We start from the raw sequence: 15,599 nt of genomic DNA on the forward strand, positions 1-15,599 counted from the left end.
TCATGTCAGCTAGGGGTGATGTCACTGTCCTTAAAGAAGGGCTGCCCAGTTTAAAACACTCCTTAAGTGGAGGATTAGGCTCCAGCCGGCCTGACAAACAAACACATAAAGAGATTGGACTGTAAAAACACTGGAACATGTGAATAGAGGGAGAGGGAGGGAGGGAGGGAGAGAGAGAGAGAGAGAGAGAGAGAGAGAGAGAGAGAGAGAGAGAGAGAGAGAGAGAGAGAGAGAGAGAGAGAGAGAGAGAGAGAGAAAGAGAGAGAGAGAGAGAGGGAAAGAGTGTGTATTGTGCGTGTCTGTATTAGAGCAAATGTGTGTGTGTGTGTTAGTGTGTGCATGTGCAGTACACCACGTCTGTGTGTCAAGAATGTGTGTGCAGTGCATTCACAGCCGTGTGTGTGTGTGTCCGTGGTGTGTGTGTGTGTGACCCCGGTGGTCAGTCTGTGAAATGGTCTCTCTGGTGTGTGTGGTCAGTCTGTGACATGGTCTCTCTGGTGTGTGTGGTCAGTCTGTGACATGGTCTCTCTGGTGTGTGTGGTCAGTCTGTGACATGGTTTCTCTGGTGTGTGTGGTCAGTCTGTGACATGGTCTCTCTGGTGTGTGTGGTCAGTCTGTGACATGGTCTCTCTGGTGTGTGTGGTCAGTCTGTGACATGGTCTCTCTGGTGTGTGTGGTCAGTCTGTGACATGGTCTCTCTGGTGTGTGTGGTCAGTCTGTGACATGGTCTCTCTGGTGTGTGTGGTCAGTCTGTGACATGGTCTCTCTGGTGTGTGTGGTCAGTCTGTGACATGGTCTCTCTGGTGTGTGTGGTCAGTCTGTGACATGGTCTCTCTGGTGTGTCTCCAGTCGTGAGTCTGGAAGGCCGAGCGGTGCACCTGGCCACGCTGGTCCTGGAGGCGGAGCAGCGCGTGGAGGCCCTGCAGGCCCAGGTGCGGAGCGAGGGCCCTGGGGAGCGGGAGGGCTCAGACCGGGAGGGCTCAGACCGGGAGAGGCAGCTGAAGAGCTGGGAGTGGAGGCACCGGCTGTTCAGACGCATGCAGACGGGCTTCCAGCACGCCGGTAAGGCTTCTGTCTCTGTCGTGTGTGTGGGGTGTGTGTGTGTGTGGGGTGTGGGGGTGTGGGGGGGGGGGGGGTTCTGGAACGGGGTCAGGTGCGGTGACCGCTGGAACTCATACATACACACACACACACTCATACACAGGCAATGTGTCATTCGTTTAGGCTCAAATCTGCCACGCATGCAGGCATGTACAGTATATCTGTGTGTCATTCCTCTTCTCATAGTACAGTTGCTGCCCAGATCTTTCCAGATCTTTCCAGAGTCGCCTTGATTTCACTTTTTTTTTGTTGGTGTCATTCTCTGTCTGAGCTGTTAATGGCTTCCATGTTATGACGGCTGGGACAGAGTCATGTGTTTATGCACTTGTGTGTGTGTGTATGCGCTTTTGTGTGTGTGTGTGTGTGCGCTTGAGTGCATGTGTATCCTGCGCGTGTCCAAGCGAGAGCCTGGGGTATGCATGTGTGTGTGTGTGTGTGTGTGTGTGTGTGTGCGTGTGCGTGTGTGTGTGTGTGTGCGTGTGTGTGTGTGTGAAGCGCGTCTGTGTTCCCTCTTTAACTTTTTACAGGCGTCTCATGCCACGCGTGGTGGAAGGGTAGACTGACGCCCCCTTACACCAGAATCAATCTGGACTTTGATGCACAGAGGACTTTTCCCTCTTTATTACACACTGGAACACACACTCACTCACATACTCACACACACACACACACACTCACACACACTTTTATGAGTGGGCTGTTTTGTAGGTTTTTCCCAGGCTCTGTTCTACAGTAGTGTGCTTCAGATAGGGGTCCAGACCTAAGACACAGCACAGCCTGTTTGTTTGAGAATACAGCAGTGTTGCTGTTGTCCCCTACACACCGCTGAGCCGGAGAACACCGTTAGCGCTATGAGCAGACAGAATATGTGTTTATAATATCTGCCTCTTCACACTCACACAATATGAACTGCCTGTCTGCCTGTCTGTCTGCCTGTCTGTCTGTCTGCCTGTCTACCTGTCTGACCGTCTGCCTGTCTGTCTGACCGTCTGCCTGTCTGTCTGTCTGTCTGACTGTCTGTCTGTCTGACCGTCTGCCTGTCTGTCTGTCTGCCTGTCTGCCTGTCTGTCTGTCTGTCTGCCTGTCTGCCTGTCTGTCTGTCTGTCTGTCTGTCTGTCTGTCTGCCTGTCTGCCTCAGGTCCTCCGGAGGCTCCCAGCAGTGTCCGCCTGTCTGTCAGCAGCAGCACCAGCCTCAGGGTGGACTACCTGGAGCCCCTTAGCGTCAACTCAGCTGTGGTCACCAAGTACAAGGGTGAGCTGCCTGTCTGTGTCTCTGGCTGGCTGTCTGTGTTTCTGGCTGGCTGTGTGTGTCTCTCTCTGTCTGTCTGTCTGTCTGTCTGTCTGTGTCTCTGGCTGTCTGTCTGTCTGTGTCTCTGTCTGTCTGTCTGTCTGTGTCTCTGTCTGTCTGTCTGTCTGTCTGTCTGTCTGTCTGTCTGTCTGTCTGTCTGTCTGTCTGTCTGTCTGTCTGTCTGTGTCTGTCTGTCTGTCTGTCTGTCTGTCTGTCTGTGTCTGTCTGTGTCTGTCTGTGTCTGTCTGTGTCTGTCTGTCTGTCTGTCTGTCTGTCTGTCTGTCTGTCTGTGTCTGTCTGTCTGTCTGTCTGTCTGTGTCTGTCTGTGTCTGTCTGTGTCTGTCTGTCTGTGTCTCTGGCTGACTTCCTTTCACCGGGGGTAGTGTGCATACTTCTTGTCCACCAAATATGTGTTTATTTGATGTTTGTTGTGCCTGTGTCCCAGTGGTCTGGAGCGTTTCTCCATCCTTCAGTCCTCAACTGGGAGAGCTGCTGTTGGAGGACACCAGTGTGTTACAGTGCAACATCACAGGCCTCACTCCGGTGAGCATCCCTTCCTCTTCTATACACACACACACACACAGACACACACACTCACACACAAACACACTCTCACACACACTCACTGAGGTGAATGAGCCAGCAGTTTCTCCAGGTCTCCATGCTACACTAACTACTCTCTCTCAATCCACAAGGGTCTATTCCACTCTTGAGCGATCAATTAAAGGTCAGACTATTGCACACCGTCGAGTAGTTAAAGTATTTACCCTCCAGTCGCACGGTCAGACAAGTGGAAGCCATCCCCGGATCTAACTACGTGATGGTTTTTGTGAAAAGTGCATCCGACATTCTGTCAGAGCACGGCTGTGACCTAGATTCCTGCAAACTCAATTTCCTCCTGACTCACCTCAAACCAGGGCCGGAGATAGAGGAGGCAGTCCATCTTTTAAACCTCTGTTTACGACTGAGAAAGCACTCACAAAAACACGCCGTCTAGCTATGCGTCAGCCGGTAACGCTGGCTGATAAAACAGGGACGGACGGCCGCTGCTCCGCACCAAAGTCTCTCACTAGCATCACGTGTGAACACCGGCTGAGACCGGGTTCGCTAGCTCACTATTCATCAGGCTGATCCCACAACAGGGGGACTCCTAACAGTTTTGGCTCCGTGGAAACATACTTTATTGTGCTCCAAGTCTCCCATCCGTGTCTTTCATAACAGAGAACCCAGTGCCGCACAGTTGTGGGCCAGACCATAATACTCAGACGAGCAGCTTGTTAGCTAGCCTCCCCTTGAGAAAGCACCCGATTTATGTTTGACATTTTTTAAATGGGAACAGAGACAACCGGACTTGTCCTCTGGCTATGAGCGCTGGGCTGTTATTGGTGCTGTCGGAGCCTGGAGCTTTGCCAGCCTGTGGCCACCCCCGTCACATGACAGGGGTCAGGATGAGGTCAGGACGCTGGCGGCTCCCTGATTGATCTGGCTGAGAAAGGAGAGAGCTGGCTGGTTCCACAGCGAAGCCATGTGTTACTGGTGTTAGCTACAGGGAGGGACACACACACACGCTTGGATTGACACTGACAGAGAAGAAACAGCTCAAACACGATGTGCACACACAAACACACAGCGCACAACGCATACACCCCTCCGACATACATCCAGGCAACAGTTTAAATATGAATGTGTATCCAAAGTTGGACTGCTAAGGTGTGTGTGTGTTTGTGTGTTAAAGGGGACTTACTACTACGTCCATGTGTCTGCATACAACATGAAGGGCTGGGGCCCCCCCCAGATATCCACCCCTTCCTGTGCTACCCCCTCCAGTAAGTCCTTCTCCTTCTCTATCTTCTCCTCCTTTCAAATGAACTCAACATACTGCAAATCAACAGGGAGTTGCTGTAAACTTTCAGATGTGTGTGTGTGTGTGTGGCTGTCCGTCTGTGTGATATTTGTGTACACGTGTGTCTAGAAGTGTTTGTCTCTTCACACTCGCGTGTGTGTGACCTTTACTTTCCTCCGCGATGTCACGCCACAGGTCACTGCTTCGCAGATCTAACCTCATTGGGCGTGAAGCAGGTTTTCCGACAGGGCGTGACGTGGTTCCAGCGTCAGCTCCGAGATGTTGTGATGGTGCGGGGGTGACAGCTGGGGGCCCCCGGGCCAGCAGGAGCCCGTTCCAGACGTCAGCGCGTGTAACCGTAGCTCGCTCGTTAGGAAGCTGGTCTCTCCTGTCTCCGCAGACGCTGTGAGGTCATCTTGCCCAACAGCTGAGGCGCTGGGAGGCCAGGACGGATCTGTCTTCCTCTCTCTCTCTCGCTCCATCTCTTTCCTCTCTCTCTGTCTCTCCACATTCCTCCTGCTCCGTGGAGCTCTCGATCTCCCTGACTCTCTCTCTTTCACACTGTCTTTATCTCGGTCTATCTATCTCTCTCTATCTTGCTCTCGTTTTTTAATATGATTCAGTCTTTTTCTTTCTGCCTATCTGTCAATCTCTCCATTTATCTCTTCTCTTACTTACTTTCCCTCCAGCTTCCTGTTTCCTAGTCTCAGTCTCTCAGTCTCTCTCTCCCTCACTTCTCCCCTCTCTCTCCCCCTCTCTCTCCCACTCTCCCGCCTCTCTGTCTTGCTCCTTTCTCTTTTCTTTTCTCTCTGAACCCTTTTACCTCACAACCCCGTCTCTCTCTCTCTCTGTCTCTCTCATTCACTCTGTTTCTGGGTGCATTTCATCTGCCTGAGGAGTCTCTTTTGCTGTCACCTTAGCTCACCTCAGCAACACTTTGCTGTTCATCTGTGAAACATGTGCTTCAGATCCTCAGTTTTCCTGTTTCTGGGGAGGGTATAAGGAAGGAGGGGAGATAAAAGCACCAGCGTAGACTGGTGAGACAGACTGGTGAGACAGACTGGTGAGACAGACAGGTGAGACAGACAGGTGAGACAGACTGGTGAGACAGACTGGTGAGACAGACTGGTGAGACAGACAGGTGAGACAGACTGGTGAGACAGACTGGTGAGACAGACTGGTGAGACAGACAGGTGATCAGCAGGCGTTCACACTTCCAGAAAGAGGGATTCCCTCGCCTACTCAGCGTGTGGGATGACTGTCTGAAGCTGCTGTGGAACATCCTCAAAGTGCGTCAACTCATGTTGACTTTCCTTGGTCTCTTAGTACCTAACACTTGTAGATGTTCGGAGGGAGGGAGGGAGGCCGTCTTGTGTGATGGGTGTAAACAATTTTTTCTCGTGCCTTTTTCATAGCATAATCTTTTAAATTATTGTTTATATGTTTTGGCCTTGTATACATTGTAGATAAGGACATAAAGTTCAAACTTAAACGTGTCCCATCTTCACTAGCATTTCCAGCAGAGCAGACACCCGGCCTATGAGTGACTGTTCAAGTATTAATTATTGACGTGTGTGTGTGTTTGTAGTACACAGGTACACAAGAGTGTGTGTTAAAGAGAGAACTGGACTCCTCTCTCCTCCATCAGTGTTTGTGTTTTCCCGACCGCTGGAAATATTTGCATGTCTGTGCGAGGGCTCAGCGCGGGGCCCCAACACTGGCCGCCTTATATCAGGCCGACCCAGGCCATTAAAGAGCCTGGTTGTGCTGTCCAGGACAGGAACCTTTCCGGGAATAGAGCTCACTGTGTTTTAGGCCCCCCTCTCCCAGCCTCCCTGGCCCCCCCAGGCCCCCCAGGGGCCCAGCTCTGGGGGATACCTTATCACCCGCACATCATTTCACATCATCATCCTGCAGCTTCTCTCTCTCTGCATCGTAACAGAGATGGCTACTTCCAGGGCCAGGCACTCTCTCTCTCTCTCTCGTCCTATTTCTCTCTCTCTTCTCTCTCTCTGCTCTCTTTCCCATATCTCTCTCCTTTCTCAGTCTCTCTCACACTATCCTTCTCTCCCTTTTTTGTCTGTTTCTCTATTTCTCCCTCTCTCTCAGTCTCTCTCTGGCCCTGTTTACCTCCCTGTTTACTGTGAGAGTGAGGGGACGTCTGTGTGTGTGTGTCTGTGTGTAAGTGTGTCTAATTGTGTGTGTGCGTGCGAGAGGGAATGGGGGCGGAGGAGGGAGGGAGGGAGGGAGGGAGGGAGGAGGAAAGGGACAGGTCGAAACATACTGAGGCTCTCTCAGTCCTCCTGATCCCAGCCAGTAGAGCGTGCTGCTGGAGCCGTCTCTCAGCCAACCACAGCTTTCTCCCACGGGGGTGTATCAGCCCCCACACAGACCCCTCTTCTCTCCCGGCTCCTGGCCGCGCCGCTCGCCTCGGGGGGCTGCGCTCACTGATCCCTGCTCCCATGAGCTGCCCATAAAGGCAAACTGCCGTTGTGTCGCGTGAGGTGTAAAAATATTTTTTTATTTTTTATATATATATTATTTATTTTTTGACTAACTCTTCTCAAATGTCTGTCTATCTTACAGTAACAGGGGATGTGTTGTGTGGATGTTGGGAGCAGATGTTGGGTTAGGGTTCGCTATGTGACGTTTTCCAGTCGGGCTATTAATCAGAAGGTTGTTGGTTCGATTCCTGGCCGTGCCAAATGACGTTGTGTCCTTAGGCAAGGAAGTTAACCCTACTTGCCTCAGGGGGAATGTCCCTGTGCTTACTGTAAGTCGCTCTGGATAAGAGCATCTGCTAAATGACTAAATGTAAATGTCATGTTTGGTGCAACAGTAAAATCTCTAAGGATATACGAATGGTGTGAATACAGTCAAATACTTTGAGATGTATTCGTCCCAGTGCAATCACTCTCAGTGGAACAGTGCCATGGGTGAGAGCTGGGATCTATCTAAAACAGCTACTTTGTGTTCTGCTGTGATCACACATTGGCTTCCAGTTCCAGTTCCAGTTGTTTCAATGTTGCTGTTCTTGGCTCTGAGTTCCTGATGCACTGTGTGTGTCCCTGCAGGTTGGAGGGAGATCGACGGGCGTGCGCCGCGCCAGCGAGGCCAGAAGGAGGCGCTGGACCGGCTGCTGGGACAGATCAAAGAGGAGCATCGCCACTGTTTGTGCCACGGTATAACCTCCCATCTATCCTCCCACACCCACCCTGGCTGGTGCTACAGACCCACCCTGGAGAGTCTTCCAGAGGGGGGATGCTTTGGTTCACACTGACCCCAGAGACCAGGGAGAGACCAGGGAGAGACCAGAGAAAGACCAGAGAGAGACCAGGGAGAGACCAGAGAGAGACCAGAGAGAGACCAGGGAGAGACCAGAGAGAGACCAGAGAGAGACCAGGGAGAGACCAGGGAGAGACCAGGGAGAGACCAGAGAGAGACCAGGGAGAGACCAGAGAGAGACCAGAGAGAGACCAGGGAGAGACCAGGGAGAGACCAGAGAGAGACCAGAGAGAGACCAGGGAGAGACCAGGGAGAGACCAGAGAGAGACCAGAGAGAGACCAGGGAGAGACCAGGGAGAGACCAGGGTGAGACCAGAGAGAGACCAGGGAGAGACCAGGGAGAGACCAGGGGGTATGGTGGAGGGGTTATAGGATTCTCTCCTCTGACGCTCTTTATGACTGCTTAGATATACAAATATCTGCTGTTAATAACATACACATAGCAACTTGGCTTGTTGCTAGACTGGTCCTAAACCCACGACGGAGGCGGCTGTGGAGGTATGATCCATGCATCCCCACGTTGTCTAGGGGTCGGCTTCTCGGTTCCAGAACAGTCTCCCAGGTCTGGAGCCCAAACACACCTACTCATGAGGCAACCCTGTAAATGTCAACGCTCGTTCACGTTGACCGTTTCACACCAGCTGTGGATTCGTTTTCACTAGAGCTGTTCAGTCAGTATTGTCCTGCCCCGGCTACCTCAGCCTCGGAGTGGGTGCAGGGCTGGGGTTGAGCAGGGGGGGCGGGTGTAGGGGGTTTGGTGGTATAGACGTGATGTATGATACACAATATAATAGTCAGCATTCAGCATGCAGCCGCCGCACCCCCGACCCTGCCCCGCATTTTCCAGCCGTCGCCGCCGACCACGAGCAAGTTCACGCACGGTAGCCCGGGTCGTTTGTCCCGGGGTCATGTTTGTTGTTCCTGTAGAGCTGGGGCCTGTCCGTGCACGGCCGAGGGGTATAAATTAACACTGACTGCAGACTCCCCGATACCCCAGCCCCCCTCTCCCCTACAGGCCTCCTGAACCCCCTGTCTGCTGGGCCCCCCAACCCCCCCTCCTTCTCTAAACACTATTAATTAAACTGTGAAAGGGGCCTTCACTAACACTGGCACCTCAGTGGACGGCTATACCTGTCTGTCTCACTCAGTGTCAGGCGGGCGGGCGGGCGGGCGGGAGGACGATGGTGGCTGGAGAGAGAGAGGTCTGGGAGGGCGTATGGGAGGGGGGCGTAGAGAGGGCGAAGTAAGCTGGTATTCTTGTTATTCCACCTTGACTCGTCTCATGAAAAGAAAATTAGTTCATTTCGGGCCCTGAATAGGGGATTTATTGATTTAAGTGGTCTGAGCCTGAGAGAGATTGCCTTGGGGGTTTCTTGGGGTGGAAGGGAGAGTTAAGGTGTGTAGGGGGAGACTCCTGGTTTTCTAATGAATTGCAAAGCACATTATCTCACTTATTCCTCCCCCCCGCTCCCCCTGCCCCCCAACTAACCAAGCTAACCCCCCCCAGGCCCACTAAAAATAATACATGTCCCCACCAAGAGACCTGACCTCCCTGTCAGTGAGAGAGACTAAGGGTTAACACACGCACACACACAAACACACACACTTCAACTCCTTGGCCTCCTCCTAGCTTGGTAAAATGATTTTTTTTTTTTTTTTTTGCTCTGCAAGTCAGGAAAACATAGCATGCTCTGACACCTCTACTCTGTACAGGTAAACACACACACACAAACTCCAGTCCGCCCCCCCCCCCCCCCCCCCCCCCCCGTCTCTCTATGGACCTATAGTCTACTGGCAGTATGGCCGTCAACTGTCAGAACTCCACCAGAGTGCACCAAGTGACTGAAAACATTCCACTGCCGCTGTGTTGTGAGAAGTGTCAACTTTGTTGTCGTTAATTTAACAAGTTGCCATAGCAAGGACGTTCCCCCAACGTGACAGTGTTTTGACGGTGTTCAGCTATTAGTGCCAAGTAAAGTGAGGGGGTAACCAAAGACAAATTGCCGTCAGAGGTTAGACGGTGTAGCGGTGTTCTGTTCTATTAGCAGTGGATCAAAACATGATGGAGCCTGTTTCCTTGTCTCAGCAGAGCAATGCAAAGCACCACCACATGTCAGAAAACACTCCGTATCCAAAAGCCTTCGCCATCTCTTCCAACCCACCAGCAAATTTGTCAAAAGCTTGAAAAGGTAAGATTGTGACAATCCTGACATGTTCAGTTCAATGTATTGCCTTAAAACTGAGACGATGATATAACTGTGTATGGTCTGGCCCTGGGTCAGTATATAACTGTCTGGTCTGGATCAGTATATAACTGTTTGTTCTGGTCCTGGATCAGTATATAACTGTCTGTTCTAGTCCTGGATCAGTATATAACTGTCTGTTCTGGTCCTGGATCAGTATATAACTGTCTGTTCTGGTCCTGGATCAGTATATAAGTGGTCTGGTTGTGGATCCACAGGGGCCTGTATTTGACCACCATCCTCTACAGAGACGACAACATCCTGGTGACCCCTGAGGACCAGATCCCAGTGGTGGAGATAGACGACTCCTACTCCAGCTCTGTCATGCAGGACTTCCTGTGGTTTACTAAGGTCAGCCTCTCTCCCTGTACCTCAACACTGATAACGCTCTACGGCCCTTTACCTCTGGCATTGATGGAACTGTGAGAGGTCATGGATTTTTTGGGTTTGCCTTGTCAGATAAGTGTTGAATGTGTGTGTGTGTGTGTGTGTGTGTGTGTATGTGGGTGTGTGTGTGTACCTTAAGCCGTCGGCCGTGCCAAATGACGTTGTGTCCTTGGGCAAGGCACTTCACCCTACTTGGCCGGGTATCCCAGATTTGTTAGGAACGTTCTAAGAGCGTTCTAGAGTGCTCTTAAAACGTTCCTAAGAAGATCTTAGCGTTAAGAGCTTGTTAACGAATCCGGGAAACCAGGCCCTTGTCTCGGAGGGAATGTCCCTTTACTTCCTGTAAGTGGCTCTGGATAAGAGTGTCTGCTAAATGACTAAATGCAAATTTACCTTGTGGTCCTTCAGGTGTCCTACCTGTGGGAGGAGATTCCCTGGCTGCAGCAGTGCCTCAGCCCCTCCCAGTCATCCTGCTCCTGCACCCTGCAGACACGCCTCAAGATGCTGCAGGCCGTGTCGCACCTGCAGGTACGGCCACACACACACACACCTACACTGACCTAGCCTAGTGTGTAACTAACAGAACCGTGGCATAAAACATATTTACGACCAACCCATTGCGGTTTTTAATGTCAGTTCTTGACATATCAACATTGGTTAATGGTATCCAATTAAGTGTCATTCTTGGCTCTCTTGAAGGGCATGCTGGGAACCCAGGACCTTGGACAGGTGTATTTTGAGCCAATCAAAGACAAGCACGGCAACGCCCTCCTGGTGTTGATACGAGACATGAGCGTCTGTCCACCTCTGGAGGGGGTGCGTTGGACGCAGCTGTGCAAGCTCCAGCTCCAACGCAAGTCCATATCATCCCCGGAGGAGCCTACTGCTCTGGACATGCTGCTCATCACCCTCCACGTGAGTTAGCTTAGCTTAGCACAGTTTAGCTTAGTTTAACTTACCCTTAGCTTACCTTACCTCAGTTTACCTCACCTTGGCTTAGCTTACCTTAGCTTAGCACAGTTTAGCTTAGTTTAACTTACCCTTAGCTTACCTTACCTCAGTTTACCTCACCTTGGCTTAGCTTACCTTAGCTTAGCACAGTTTAGCTTAGTTTAACTTACCCTTCGCTTAGCTTACCGTAGCTTAGTTTAGCTCAGTTTACCTTATATTAACTTACCCTTCGCTTAGTTTACCTCAGCTCAGTTTACCTCAGTTTAGCTTACACTTATCTCAACTTACCCTTAGCTTAGCTTAGTTTAGCTCTGTATCGTTAGCCATACTTGGACACCATCCGGAGCTGCTTCGTGCAACTGAACTGTAGAATGTCAGTCTACAACAGTGTTTTACAGTGTTGTCTGTCTGATTGTAGAACGCAGAAAGGATGATAGCCCATGTTCCTTCAGGGTTAACCTTCCATTGTCTGCGTAGTGAAAACTAAAGAATTCAAAGCAGCTTTGTGGATAGCCAAGTAAAGATCAAAGTACACTTCTTGACACAGATCTAAATCTGATCTGTGGTCCATTTCAGTAAATATTTACATATCCCAAATCCTTTTCTACACTCAGCCCAGAAACTGTAGGAAGTCAAACTGAAACAAGTTTCCAACGACAACACCGTGGTTCTTTCAACTCTCACACGTGTTAATCAGTTTACAGCTTGTTCCCAACTGTCACTTCACCTAGCCAAGTTGAGTCATAGAAGGCATTTAAATGCCAGATAAGTCCCATGTTATCCAGCCAGCCACCTTATCTCAAACCTCTCACCTAAAAATCCTTTAAGTGCCATTTTCACTCTTCCAGATGAGAATAATTGTACAATTCAACAGACCAAGCTATTGTTTACTGTGTCTCCAACAATGTTTCGCTTGTGTTTTTCTGCCCTTGCTAAATACAAAAAAAGAAAGTACAATTTGTATTTTCTGTGCCACAGTACAAACCTGATATCCATAGTCAGAGACTTAGTTTGTTTGTGCCGTGTCGTGGTTTGGGTTTGTCAGTCTCAAACAATGGTTTGCATCTCAGTATGTGCAACCGCAACAACAATACTGATACTATACATCATAAAATCATGTTCCTCGGCCAGATATGTTTGGTAAAAACATGATGATGTGGTCGTTTTGTAATATAAATGTTGTCAGTTGAAATGCCACAGACTCAATTTTCAAAGTAGCAGCACCATCAAAACAAACAATACAAGTCAACAATACGTCAAGGAATGAGGCCATTGAATGGGTTCAGTGCGGTTAGCAACAGCATGAACCAAGTCGATTCGGTCTGCTTCAGCACTCATTCCCCTGTGCTGTGCTGTTTCCAGGAGAAGCTGGCCTTCCACAGAAGGAGCCGGAAGCTGCTGTCGCCAGGCCTGTACCTGGGTTACCTGAAGCTCTGGAGCTCCGTGGACCAGATCCGAGCCCTGGTCCCCCAGAAACTGCCCAACGTTCTGTGTCACACCAAGATACGAGACAACTGCAACGTTTCCAGGCCAGTAGAGGCTGTGTTTGGGACTTGGGGCCCATGGTTGTTTAATATCACTAATTGGGATTGGGATTACTAATAGTGGTGTGTGTGTGTGTGTGTGTGTGTGTGTGTGTGTGTGTGTGTGTGTGTTTGTGTGTCTCAGGGAGGAGTGGCAGTGGCTGCAGGCTCTGGCCTCGCTAGACGAGTCTCTGGAGATGGACCAGGATGTGCAGAGCGCTCCACACCGCCTCCTACAGGACCTCCGCAGCGCTGCCACGGACCTCATGGCCCACATGAACATCCCCGTCAGCCAGGTCAGACAGCCAGCCCCCCTCCTGGAAGCCTCTGATCACCCACACTAGACCACCACAGTCTGGCCTCCCTCAGTCTGTCCCACCACAGTCTGGCCTCCCTCAGTCTGTCCCACCACAGTCTGGCCTCCCTCAGTCTGTCCCATCACAGTCTGGCCTCCCTCAGTCTGTCCCACTACAGTCTGGCCTCCCTCAGTCTGTCCCACCACAGTCTGGCCTCCCTCAGCCTGTCCCACCACAACACTCTCTAAGGTTCATCTCCATGACTGCCGGTTGCCATGACTGCCAACCAGCATCACTGCTGAAACCAGTCCATTCAGGGAACACCAGATTCTATCATGTCACGTTCAGTTTATTACATTCTAGTACGTACTGGGATATGCAAGTCTATTCTAGTGTGTTCTATCCTGTTGTCCGCCTGCTGTGTGTGACGGTGCTCCCGTATGCTCCCCAGGCTCAGTACTTCCGTGTTTACAGCCAGGAGGTGTTGGAGTTTGGGGAGAAGGTGTCCTTCCTCCTGCTCCTGCCCCCCTCAGATGACGTGTGCACAGCCCCAGGGCAGAACAACCCCTACACCCCCCGCTCCGGCTTCCTCACCCTGCCCCTGCAGATCTTTGAGCTGGGTCAGTACCACCACAACCCCCACACACACACACACACACACGCCCAAACCGGACCGCAAAAAAAAAAAAAGCCAGTCCGGATTGTTGAAGTGACAGTTTAGTGGTTTCCGTTTTACCGATAATCTTCGATGTGGACGTGGTTATGAATGGAAGCTACCGTCTCCCCTCCCCAGTCCACTTTGAGGCCTACAGCCCCAGCTTCATGGGCCAGTACTGCAGGGTGTCGGCCCTGCTGGAGCTGGAGGCCCTGATGGCCCAGCAGACACTGAGAGAAGCCTTCTCTGAGGCCGAACTCAACACCGCCAAGCAGAAACACCAGAAGGTCCAGGAGCAGATACAGGTGAGAGAGAGAGACAGAGAGAGAGAGACAGAGAGAGCGAGAGAGAGAGAGAGAGAGAGACAGAGAGAGAGAGACACAGTGAGAGAGAGAGAGAGAGAGAGAGATAAAGAGAGAGATAAAGAGAGACAGAGAGAGAGAGAGAGATAGAGAGAGACAGTGACAGAGAAAGACAGTGAGAGAGAGAGAGACACAGTGAGAGAGAGACACAGTGAGAGAGAGAGAGAGAGAGAGAGAGAGAGAGAGAGAGACAGAGAGACAGAGAGACAGAGAGACAGAGAGACAGAGAGAGAGAGATATGCAGAGTGGAGAGTGTGTGTGTGAGTGAGTATGTGGTCATACCTTGTGTCCCCTTCATGCTGCCGTAACCCTCCCTCACGTCCTCTCCCAGCACATGGAGGAGATCTGGCGCGAGGCTCGCTGGATGATGGACGCCCTGCAGTACGCCCGCTACAAGCAGCCCACGGGAGGCCTCTCGCTGGCCTGGATCATAGACTTCTCCAAGGACGTGGTGCCCGACAAGCCTCAGTCCACCTCCTCACAGCCAGACTACCTGCCCTCCCCCATGCCCTCGCCTGAGCCCTGCCGCAAACACTCAGGTGAGACAGAGAGAGAGGTGAGAGCGAGAGAGGGAGACAGAGAGAGGTGAGAGCGAGAGAGGGAGACTGAGAGAGAGGGAGAAAAGAATGATAGAAAAAGACAGAATATAAGACAGGTAAAAGTCTTACTTTTTGATACCTTTCAGCTCAGTGCCAATCTGTTCTCACCATGGACTGTGTAACGTGTGTGTAACCCTTAGACTACCACGGCCTCTCCGACGAAGAGGGCTCGTCCGAGGTCTTCCTCACCACCGACAGCGACTACGACTCCAGCCGCGCCCAGAGTCCCCGCGAACTGGACCTCCTCCCCTCCTCGCCCCTCTCCTCCTCCTCCTCCGCCCCGCCCGAGACCCCCGGATACCTGCGTAGCGACGGAGGAGGAGGAGGTGGGGGAGGAGCCCTGAGCGACACCACCCCCGACGTCCTCCAGGCCTCGGACCCCCAGCCGGGCCCGGGGGCGAGGGTCGGTGGGGGGGAGAGGCGGCGGGGCAGGGGGGGCCGGACCTCTGGAGCTCTTTGACAGTGACTTCATCCTCCCGAGCCGGCAGATCGAGCTGCTACGCATCACGGAGAAGCGGCAGGCCTTCTGCGTCCGGACCAGCAGCTTGGAGTTCCCCTCAGCACCCCACCCCGCCTCCTCCTCCTCCCAGCCTTCCTCCTACACCGTCTCCCCCTCGCCCTCCTCCTCCCCCCGACGCCGCTGGCCGCGCCCCTCCTCCGTAGACCGCTGCTGCCCCGCCGAGCGATGCCAGCCTCACCCTCCGCCCGCCCGCACCCTGTCGGAGGACAGCGGCACCCAGAGGCTGTCGTCGCCCTCGCCAGGCCCCCACAGGAGAGGATGGCACGCCACGCTGAGAGTCTACCCCCAGTACCGCACGGGCCTGCCCAAGGAGACCAGCGTCAAGGTGCTTACCGGGGGGGGGGGGGGGACTGGTTTCATGCCACGCCAGACCCATTCTAACCCCGCCCTTTTCAGTTCATGACTGTCTCACCCTTTTCCCCTTCGATCCCTCTCTCTCTCTTTGTCTCTCCTCATCTCCTCTTCTAACCTCCGTCCATCTGTCCCCCCCCCCCTCCCCCCCCAGCTGCGGGTGACCCCGGACACGTCGGCTCGGGAGATGGTGCA

General features: G+C 52.3%; 1 protein-coding gene across 1 annotated transcript in view; it reads left to right on the top strand.

Moving 5' to 3' along the window:
* LOC124475594 (ankyrin repeat and fibronectin type-III domain-containing protein 1) overlaps positions 1–15,090 on the top strand; it is an 18,455-nt gene extending 3,365 nt beyond the window's left edge. Inside the window, exons 3-17 of the mRNA XM_047032338.1 lie at positions 850–1,062; positions 2,240–2,353; positions 2,835–2,932; positions 4,125–4,215; positions 7,307–7,414; positions 9,607–9,706; positions 9,979–10,111; positions 10,556–10,675; positions 10,847–11,062; positions 12,461–12,627; positions 12,767–12,917; positions 13,369–13,537; positions 13,711–13,877; positions 14,266–14,473; positions 14,674–15,090. Coding sequence (XP_046888294.1) covers positions 850–1,062; positions 2,240–2,353; positions 2,835–2,932; positions 4,125–4,215; positions 7,307–7,414; positions 9,607–9,706; positions 9,979–10,111; positions 10,556–10,675; positions 10,847–11,062; positions 12,461–12,627; positions 12,767–12,917; positions 13,369–13,537; positions 13,711–13,877; positions 14,266–14,473; positions 14,674–14,993 — 2,375 coding nt within the window. The 3' untranslated portion in view covers positions 14,994–15,090. The remainder of the gene's footprint in view (positions 1–849; positions 1,063–2,239; positions 2,354–2,834; positions 2,933–4,124; positions 4,216–7,306; positions 7,415–9,606; positions 9,707–9,978; positions 10,112–10,555; positions 10,676–10,846; positions 11,063–12,460; positions 12,628–12,766; positions 12,918–13,368; positions 13,538–13,710; positions 13,878–14,265; positions 14,474–14,673) is intronic.
* Positions 15,091–15,599: the final 509 nt, after the last annotated feature.

The sequence above is a fragment of the Hypomesus transpacificus genome, chromosome 13 (genome assembly GCF_021917145.1).
Source record: "Hypomesus transpacificus isolate Combined female chromosome 13, fHypTra1, whole genome shotgun sequence".
Classification (NCBI taxonomy): domain Eukaryota; kingdom Metazoa; phylum Chordata; class Actinopteri; order Osmeriformes; family Osmeridae; genus Hypomesus; species Hypomesus transpacificus.